Source organism: Medicago sativa, chromosome 6 (genome assembly GCF_051527215.1).
Source record: "Medicago sativa cultivar Bolivia chromosome 6, Bolivia_mono, whole genome shotgun sequence".
In the NCBI taxonomy this organism is placed as follows: Eukaryota; Viridiplantae; Streptophyta; class Magnoliopsida; order Fabales; family Fabaceae; genus Medicago; species Medicago sativa.
In genome coordinates this window covers 79,506,028-79,516,634 of record NC_140754.1, presented here as the reverse complement: position 1 = coordinate 79,516,634, position 10,607 = coordinate 79,506,028, and the positions used below count along the sequence as shown (strand labels likewise).

Sequence of the window (10,607 nt, the reverse complement as noted above, 5' to 3'; positions counted from 1 at the left end):
TTAAAATTAATAATAATATTTAAATAATTGTATAAAATAGAAATGACATCTAATTTCTTTTTTTTATATATATATTTTTAGGCAAAGGATAAATATATATATATATATATATATATATATATATATATATATATATATATATATATATATATATATAAAGACATACAAAGACTAGGGGGACATATGATCTGACTCAGGTACAACCCATATCGAGATAAAACAAAAGCACCCTAATCAATCGTAACAAACAAACACTCGTCCCAAGCGCAACCTAGTGCACCCGCGTACGAGCATGAAACCAAGTTACAACAAAAAAACGAAAAGAGTGGCATCTGTGAGAGCAATTAGGGTTCACACTGGTGAATGAATCAGCCGCCAACACAGAATCCAGATCCACGTACCAACTCCCTGAACATATCAGCAACTATAAAGCTCTTTCGAGCATAACAGTACGACATGACTAAAACGAACCAGCACCGGAAGGGTGGCACACCTGACGTCTTGAGACCTGAAGATCTCAACAGATCTAAAACATCAGAGAATCAAAGAGAACAGGAACCAAACACAACCAGTCACGTCAAAACCACATATTGAATCAGATCCATGGGTCAACACAATTGTCACCAACCATACCCTTTCTAGTTAAAAGAACCAACATACCCTTTCGGGTTTACGAATCCAACCAAAAGCCAAGAACCGAAACCACCCCAACCTTTGAAAGAAAAATGAACGGAAAAGAGCAACCGTCGGCGACGAAGGAAAAACCGCGACGGTAAAACCAAAACACAAACTTTTCAAAACGGTGGAGGCAAGCTGCGAAAACAACCCACAAACACAAATCCGGAACTGAAGCCGACATAAAACCCCAAACAGAAAGCCAACAACGATAGAACCAGAACTGAAGCCGACATAAAACCCCAAACAGAAAGTCATCAACGATAGAACCGGCATCTCAAAAGCATCACCGACGACCCACCAAGACGAAGACGAAAAACTGAAACCACCAGAGCGAAGACGACGACCAACTCCGGTGAATCAAAACGAGTCGCAGCGGCGCCGACGACTGAAACCCCACAAGGGGCTTAGGTGGTGGAAGCCAACAAAGCCGAGCAACCACAACACTTTGCGGATCTACATCTTGTTTAGGAAAGTTTGGATTTGGGAGAAGAGAAATTGGTGTGCGACTGTTATAGAGTACAAACAACATTTATTAAAACCCATTTTGGTAATTGTGCATTCAAAATCAATTTTGATCCATATCATCCAAAGAACATGAATGGATAAGAATCACATTGATGTCAATGCAATCAAAAATAAATTAATTTACATTCAACTCACTTTTAATAAAAATCAATTATGTTAAAATCAATTCCATTAATTAGAATCGATTCTCCTCACCGGCAAACCAAACACACACTTAGTGTCTCCTTTTTCTTTTGTTTTTATGTCACCTGAAACATTTTTTCACATTTTTTTTGTGGTGGTTGGGGTTCGAACCGCAGACCTTGCATATATTATGCATTGTCCATACCAATTGAGCTAAGCTTACGATAACATTTTTTCACATTGCTTGTTTGCCAACGGTGAATTTTAGTTTTTTTTTTTTTTTTAAGGAAGTAATACTTGGTGTTCCTTGATTTTTTTTTTTTTTAATATTAATTAGTTGCAAGATATGTGATGCGGTTTCCTCATTCCTTTTTTATAGAACAAAATTATAATTTTAAAACTTAGTGGCATTGAATAAACCTACAAACTTGGAGACACTTATAACGGACTTTACAAATCTTACGGAAATATGCTTAAAACTTGATAAACCAACAAACTTTTTGTTTTAAAGAACAAACGTACAAACTTGTATTGCATATATAAAAAAAAATTGTATTGCAATTCAAGAACAAACGTACAAACTTGTATTGCATATAAAAAAATTGTATTATTCCCAACGATAATAATTGTTGTTGGGATAAGTCATTTTTTAGCAATAGCAAAATTGTTGTGAAGAAAAGAAACTTATTACAACGACTTAAATAAGTCGTTGCTATATGCATATCAAAAAATTGTAATATTTCCAACGATAAAATTGTTGTTGGGATAAATCATTTTTCCCAGCGAAAACGAAATTGTTGTGAAAAAAACAACATATTACAACGACTTAAATAAGTCGTTGCTATATGCATGTAAAAAAAATTGTATTATTTACAACGATAATAATTGTTGCTGGGATAAGTCATTTTTCCCAGCAATAATGAAATTGTTGTTAAAAAAACAACTTATTACAACGACTTAAATAAGTTGTTTCTATATGCATATTAAAAATTTGTATTATTTACAACGACAATAATTGTTGTTGGGATAAGTCATTTTTCCCAGCGATAACGAAATTGTTGTGGAAAAAAACAACTTATTACAACGACTTAAATAAGTCGTTGCTATAAGCGTATTATTGATAACAAATTGATTGTCGCTGAGAGAAAGTCGCTGCTAAATATCTTATTTCTTGTAGTAAGATTAATATTGTTCCCCAAAATGACTATTCATGTTACAAACATGATTAAAATTTGTGCTGATACAGTTCGGATTATATAATCTGAACTGTTTTTCCCTTGAAAAAGGGTGTTTAGGGGGTGCTCGGATTATGTAAACCAGAAAAATCATGTAGCGCGCCCTATCTTTTGAAATTTCCGGATTACAAAATCCGAAAAAACCCCAATTTGTGAAAAACTCAAATTTTCACCCTATAACAAAGGAAAAACTGAATCTGGATTCCACAAGGGCATTTTTGGAAAATTTATAGAATGCGCTAGTCATGCATAGGGTGGGAAAAGTAACACTCCATGTTTAATAATCAAAAGTCCACCATGGATGAAAGACCATGTTTAAGCCCAAAACTGAGTAATAGTTTATTGGTAATTGCTTTTCTCCCATCTATTTTTGCTCATTTCCATCAAATAGCTGAGCGTGAGTTAATTCACGCATGTGTATTTTTAACATGAGTTAACTAACGTAGGTGTATTTTTCAGCATTAGTTAACTCACGTAGGACGAAAATGAGCAATAGCATATAGGAGAAGAGCAATTCTCTAGTTTATTTTATGCTTTCACAAAACTAACTCACAATTTGTGACTATTTGAATATGTATCGACCAAACAATTGAACTTAAATGGTTAATGAATTTTAGGAAAAGATGAATTTTTGGAAGAACCTAAATCTAATTTTTAGTTGAAATAATTATTGACTATGTTATATTTATGTTACGACCGAACTCCGGATTACCAATGATATTTTCCCTTTAGAACCAAATGATTAACAAAAAAAAGAAAATATGAGAGTGGTTACTCTTGATTGTATGAGAATTATTACAAGTTATTATTAGGAGTAGTTAAACCTTTATTAAAAAAAAAGTAGTTAAACATAAAAATATACTCCCTCCTTTTTTTTTTTTTTGAAGAAGCTAAGCAAAATTTTATTAAAGAAACAGACAGCTTCTCAAGCACAAGGTGTGCTAAAGAAACCGACCACAAAAATTACAACAAAGTTAGGTCACGACAAGCCGAATCAGCGAAAAAGAAATTACACAATTGCTTGAATACAGCTTAATGGATTTAACCTCCAATAGGGATAATCAAAATCGAACAAAACATAGTGCGATTTCAACCACCAATACGTTTGGAGCTTCACTTTTTCTGCAAGAGCCGCAAGCTGATCAGACTTGTTGTTGAAAATTCTATTATTACGATCTTTCCAAACAACAAAAAGTACCGCAATCCAGATAATAGTAAACGCAGTCCTTGAATTATTTGAAAAACCTCCAATACCGCGAAACTGAGCAGAATGAGTGGAAATATTACCATTAAAAACCGAATCAATTCCTAACCAATTTGAAACAAAGAGCCAAATGCGACCGTAAACATCGCATCGAAAAAACAAGTGATCTCTGTCTTCGATGTCACCACACAAGGCTGCACACATAAGCTGGGACTCACCAATAGCATCACGCCGATACAAATTATCCTTAGTCGGAAGTCTGTTCTTGAATAGGCGCCAAACAAAAAGATTCACCTTGAGAGGAACCGCTTTAAGCCATAAGAAACTATCAAAACCTTCATTGAGATTGGTATCAGTTGCCATCAAAAAAGAATATGCTGAACTAACAGTGTAACACTGAGATGTATGGAGCTTCCACGCCCATCTGTCGATCGTGCCAACCTGCAAAACACAAGTAGACACCCGCCCCACACACTCCAAAACTAGCCCCTCCTCCCACGCATGTAACCTCCTCCGCCATTTCCACACCTCACCACCAACCCCCCACCCTAACTCAAACATCTCTGACACCGTAGCTAGTTTATTGTCTGCAAGGTAATATAGTCTATCAAAGGATCTTGCTAGAGGACACTCATCCAGCCACGGGTCCACCCAAAACAAAGTATCTCGACCATCCCCCACCCTCCTAATAATGTTATCTGACAACCACTCAGTATCGAAAGACCCACTCCTCTCCTGATTTGGTTTAGGTTACGCCACCAAACCGAACCTACTCCCTCTCCAAACCGCACCCTACCCCCTTCCTCACCATACTTTGCTCGAAGAACAACATTCCACAAGCTCTCCCTCTCCTCTAATAACCTCCACACCCAAAAGAGAAATATTAAATTCCTTCAACCTCTTCACCCCCAGTCCTCCATTCTCCGTTTGTAAACAAATATTATCCCATTTAATCCAAGAAATTTTCCTCACATCCTCACCACCCCCCCAAAAAAAATTAGAAAAAATAGAGTCTAGGGAAGAAATGATACCTGAGGGAGCTTTGAAGAAGGAAAGGAAATAAACCGGAACAGCAGACAGAACGGACTTAAGCAGAACCAACCGACCTCCCAAAGACAAATTTTTACACTTCCAACCAGACAACCGCTTTCGGATACTATCAACCAACGGATACCAAAACTGAAGCTTCCGCGGATCACCACCAATGGGCAGCCCCAAATAAATAAAAGGGAGGCGACCGTGCTTACAACTCAAAACCGAGGCTGCCTCATGAAGCCAAGAATCATTCACATTCACCCCAAAAAGCATACTTTTGTTAAAATTGACTTTCAGCCCCGATATGGATTCAAATAAAACTAACACCGCCTTCAAAGCTCGGACATTAGACCAACTCTTGATCCCAACTAACAAGGTATCATCCGCAAACTGAAGGTGCGAGACCGGCACTACATTCTGCGTCCCAATACTATAAGGAGTAAAAAGGTGATTGGTGACCATAGCCTTCATCATAACATTGAGACCCTCCGATGCCAACAAAAACACAAAAGGGGAGAGAGGATCTCCTTGACGCAGACCTCTTTCAAAAGTAAACTCATCTGTCGGACACCCATTAACCAACACTGAAGCAGTTGCAGTCGTTACACACTCCATAATCCATGAGCGCCATAACACCGGAAAATTCATTTTATACATCACTTCATCAAGGTACCCCCAATCCACAGAGTCATACGCCTTCTCGAAATCAACTTTGAAGAGAAGAAGATCTTTATTAGATTTTTTAGCGTCGTCAACAATTTCATTTGCTATCAATATGCCATCCAAAATTTGCCTGCCCCTAATAAAAGCGGACTGAGTCGTGGAGACAACATTACCAACCACCTTCCTCAACCTGTTAGCCAACACTTTAGAAAGAATTTTATAAACACTACTCACCAAAGATATTGGGCGAAAATAAGCCACCCGTTGCGGACAATCAACCTTTGGGATCAATGCGATAAAAGTCGAGTTAAGACCTTTAGTGAGCTTACCATGTCTGTAAAATTCCGCAAAAAAATTCAGCAAGTCGATCTTTAACACCTCCCAAGAATCCTTAAAAAAACCCATATTAATCCCATCAGGTCCAGGACATTTGAAGCTGTCACAGTCCCAAATTGCTGCCTTAATTTCTTCTAACAAAAAGGGTTTAATGAGTTCAGCCCCTTCCGCCGCAGATAGCGCTGTGAACAACAAGCCACTAATGTCTGGTCGAAGATTAGCGGACTTCTTAAAATGCTGATTGAAATGTTGATAAATAGTATGACGCACCTCAGACACCCCTTCAATTGAAACCCCATCAACTGCCAACGAAACTATCGCATTGGAACGGCTACGAGAAGACATTATACCATGAAAAAATTTTGTGTTAGCATCACCTTCTTTCAGCCAGGTAACTCGTGACTTCTGCTACATCATACTAGCTTGCAATTTTGAGAGGGTCAAGATGTCTGCAGGTAAACAATGTAACTCTACCTCCTCTTCACTCATCAACCCACGGCTCTCTCCAACCACATCCAACTCTGCCAATCGATTTTTTGCTGCCCGAATTTTACTATCAATATTAGAAGTATGATTCAAATGCCAACCCCTCAACTCTGCCTTCAATCTTTTCAATTTTTCTTTAAGAACAAAACCGCTCCACCTAAACACTTGAAAAGACAACCATTTTTCTTTGACAAACTCTGAATACCCTGGAATATCTTACCAACATTTCAACATTCTTAACAGTCTTGGTCCCCAATTTTTGTCATCAATTGTTAGAATGATTGGACAATGATCCGACAACCCCCTTGGAAGAGCCAATTGAATACAATTTGGAAACAAAGAAAACCAGGTTTCTGATAATAAAAAGCGGTCTAAACGGCTCATTGACAAACCATCTCCACGATACCAAGTAAAATTACGACCACATAGAGGCAAATCGACAAGAGAATTATCATCAATGAAATGATTGAAAGGAGCAAAATCATCATTAATATTGGACATTGAACGACTCCTTCGCTCTTCAGTAGACCGAATTGCATTAAAATCACCAAGGACACACCAAGCAATAGAATTATGCCTCTGAAGAATACCGCCAATCACTGGCCACAATTCCTGACGACCTCTATTATCACAAGGTGCATAAATATTGGCCAAGCCGAAGTCAACATTATTAATAAAAAACTTCCCTATAACAATCGAAGAATGAGATAAATTCATCGTCAAACAAATATCCACCACACTAGGATTCCACATCGTAAGAATACCCCCTGATGCACCAACTGACGGTTTAAAAGAAAAAACTACTTCTTCAGACCCCCACAAAGACCGACACAAAACAACATCCACCACCTCTAATTTTGTTTCTTGAATACAAAAAACATCCAGACTCTTCTCTAAAATCAACTTCCTAATCTCCCTCCTCTTTTCCACCATCCCCAAGCCACGAATATTAAAAGAAACAATCTTCATCACAAACGCCCACCCCTTCCTTCCCACGCCCTACTCCCTCACACTCTATTTTTTTCCTCCCTTCCTCCCTTCTAACTTCACCGTCCCTCCTTCAGCACTCCCACGGGATAACACCTGAAAGCTATTTTTACACTTAATGCCAAGGATCTCACCCACATCTGCAATATCTTTCGCCACCCCCTTAACATCACCATGAACTGACATCCAATTTTTCCAGTCATTATAGTTAGTAGCTGGTCCTGACCCTGCAGACAAAGAGACACCTTTCTGCTTACCAGAAGAAGATTTAGATGTATTCGAGGTCGCCTTCCTTTTTCTAGAACTTTTCAAAGAACGAATCAAAGCATTTCTATCTATTGCCGATAATCTTGCTATTCTTTTTAAACTCGTCAGCGATGGAACAACCTTCATCCTTTTTTTAGAATGTTGGCTACTAACAGAGACATTACATGGTTTTGACTTTGCTGCCTCCTTTTTGCAATCGGCCACAGGTTCTAAAATAGGCCCCCTAACATTTTTTTGCACCTCAAAATTGACCATTTCTGGCCGACCTGTCGAAGAATGTTGATTCACAGAATCACTTTGAGCCTTAGAACCTTCATTCGTTTTCACAGCCCAATCATCTTGCAGTTGTCGAACAAGAGCTTCCACCATGGGTTCCTCTTCTTGGAACCCTTCCGGAACTGAACACTGTGTATTATTGTAATCATCACCATCAACCAAACAAGCATCTTCAGCAAAACCAAACTCGACATCTTCAATAATACGAATTGAAAACATCCGCCCATCAATCCACACTTCTTCCGTTACATTAATTTCTTTTAAAGAAGGAGTAGAAATTAAGAAACGAGCATAGTCCATCCTATCCTTGTGTATAGTACAATCATCAATTTTGAGCAGACGGCCTTGTGTGGAAGCCAACTCCAAAAAGAAAATATCATTCCATGCATGAAGAGGCACCCCATAACATCTTACCCATGCACCCCTCTCATAATTCACAATTGAATCCAACGTCCAAAGTCTACAATCATCCAAAAAATTTCCCAAAAAATCAGCCGCCTCTTTAAAAAGAACCATAACATTACCTTCGACACTCGGATGCAATACCACATTATCTCCACCTAAAGAAATAAGCTTGAAATTCACAAACCCCGCATCATCAAAAGATTGTTGAACAACAGACAAACAAAAGCCATTTTTAATTCTTGCTAAAATACTTTTGGATGACCAAGTAATGTCATCTAAGAACGACATGAATTTACACCTCACTTTCTTTTCACTATCCATACCGCTATCAAACTCCTTCTCCACCATCTCTTCAGCCTTCACAACACCAGTAATAACTCCTCCTCCTACCTTCGGACCCCATGTCTCCTTCCTCCCGGAACATTCAATTTCCCCCACCTTTACCACCAGCTCCCTCTCCCTCTCCTCTTCACTACTAATGGCTGCCTCCTTCACCTTTTCTAACTCTAGCTTACGTTTACCCTTCCTCTCAACCTCCAACTCCCTCTGTTTTTTTCCTACCTTAATTCCACCATTATTTTTTTCTCCCTCATTACTCCACCTTTGGTCTCTATCCACGACTTCCTCCCTCCTCTCTTCCTCCTTCACAAACCGATCAAACTTAGCAACATTTGCAAACAGACGCAAATCCCCAAAATAAACATTGTTAAGAGCTTTGTTTAATTTGGCCACGTCCCAAACTTTCAAAAACTTAACAAAACCAAACCGTTGTCCATGAATATTACGATACTGAGAAACAAACACGTCCGACATAATACCACACACCTCTAATCCTTTCCTTAAATCAACATACAACAGCCTATTGGGAAAATTAGTGATATAAAACACTGCAGATACCTGAGTTGAGACAACAGGAGCAATGCCCTTTGCACCTTCATCATTTGCGCGAGTTCCAGCTTCAGAACGTGAATCTGCTGTGTTGTGATGTGATGCCACTGCTGAACGATAGTATCCCTCCTTCTGTTTCGAACTTGCCTCTCTTGTACAAGAAAACGGACGATCACGACGGTGTGTCAATGACCCTCCACGTCCATAGTCATGCGTAACCCTAACCCTAGGCAATTCTGAACGCAAAAACTCCCTGCTGTGTGACCTGCTATCCCACCTGCGGTTGCCATACCTCACCAACTCTCCTTCCCTTGACGTGACTGACCCTCCTTGTCTGTTGCCCTGCCGCTGTCCGTTCCGTCCGCTCTTTTCCGGTCCCAATGCTTTCCTGCCTCTGTAACTCACCCAAGTCCATTCCCCCTGATCCCCCCCAATTTGTGCCTCCCTGGCATATGGCCCCTCCCCTCCCTGTAGACTCTCCGCCGGTGAATGAAACCGACGCGGTGGTTTCCGGTTGTAACGGTTGCCACCGCCTCTCTCATCTCGCAAGACTCTCATATTTCAATTTGAGACGGATGGAGTTTTCAACTACTAAAAAAAAAAACATTTTGATTTTTTGGGTTAGCAAGGCATCCCCATGATTAACAATTCGATGTCGGTAAAAGAACAAGTGAAATAGTCCATTGCACTTATACCATATATATATATATATATATATATATATATATATATATATATATATATATATATATATATATATATATATATATATATATATAGGGGAATGCTAATACACACCTACCTTAATTTTAGAAGGTGTGCATTAGCATTCTACACCAATTACCTTTGGACCAACAATACCCCTTATCTCTTTTTGGATTGTCATTAAATCATGCCCTTTAAAGTAATTTTACCACCCATGCCAATAATTTCTCTCTTTCTCTAAAAAAATCCTTCACGTGATTCAATAAAAAAGAATCTATCACGTGGCACCCTTGCTGTTTCACAACGTGAAGGTGAAGAAAAAAAAAATCCATGGAAGCTAACAGAGATCCAAACGGACTGGACTTGCATAACATTATGGCGGGCTATGTCACATGACATAGTCAATCGGTGTGTGCCACGTGGATTTTGTCCATATAACCTTTTAAATCGGTTATTTGGAAAAGCGATTTTAAAAAGCTTTTGTTTTTGGAAAAAAGATATTTTTATTTTCTTTTTTATTTTTGTTTTCACCATTTATCCCTTAGGATTGTATTACTGGCTCTGATACCAGGTTGGGGCAGGGTCGCCAGCGGAATTTTCTCGAACTTGGTTTAACATTTGTTCGATTTTATTCAAACCTTGAAATGGTTTTAAGAGTGTTTTAGCTCTTTCTCTTTGTATAATTGTAAGTTTTTCTAAATCTTCTGTTTCTTTTAAGAAATCGTCAATATACTCTATATGATATTTTACTAAATCTTGAGCACAAAAAAGAATTTGTTTTAACACAATTCTTT

At 38.4% G+C, this 10,607-nt stretch overlaps 2 protein-coding genes across 2 annotated transcripts; both read right to left on the bottom strand.

The window, feature by feature from the left end:
- Positions 1–6,207: 6,207 nt before the first annotated feature.
- On the bottom strand, positions 6,208–7,038 carry LOC146917174 (uncharacterized). Its single transcript, XM_085721833.1, has 2 exons — positions 6,678–7,038; positions 6,208–6,491 (listed from the first exon to the last, which is right to left on the bottom strand). The coding sequence occupies exons 1-2, from the start codon at positions 7,036–7,038 to the stop codon at positions 6,208–6,210; spliced, it is 645 nt and encodes a 214-aa protein (XP_085577959.1).
- A 261-nt stretch (positions 7,039–7,299) lies between these two features.
- Positions 7,300–9,666, bottom strand: LOC146917173 (uncharacterized). Its single transcript, XM_085721832.1, has 2 exons — positions 8,599–9,666; positions 7,300–8,559 (listed from the first exon to the last, which is right to left on the bottom strand). Exons 1-2 carry the CDS (start codon positions 9,664–9,666, stop codon positions 7,300–7,302), a joined length of 2,328 nt encoding a protein of 775 aa, XP_085577958.1.
- Between the last annotated feature and the right edge of the window lie 941 nt (positions 9,667–10,607).

What these genes read in the sequence shown, in the direction of transcription:
- LOC146917173 (XM_085721832.1), bottom strand. Translation starts at nt 9,666, where the DNA reads ATGAGAGTCTTGCGAGATGAGAGAGGCGGTGGCAACCGTTACAACCGG. An exon ending in GTCCGAAGGTAGGAGGAGGA is followed by an intron (nt 8,560 to 8,598) that starts GTTATTACTGGT and finishes GAGATGGTGGAG; the next exon opens with AAGGAGTTTGATAGCGGTAT.
- LOC146917174 (XM_085721833.1), bottom strand. Translation starts at nt 7,038, where the DNA reads ATGTGGAATCCTAGTGTGGTGGATATTTGTTTGACGATGAATTTATCT. An exon ending in TACTTGGTATCGTGGAGATG is followed by an intron (nt 6,492 to 6,677) that starts GTTTGTCAATGA and finishes AAGATATTCCAG; the next exon opens with GGTATTCAGAGTTTGTCAAA.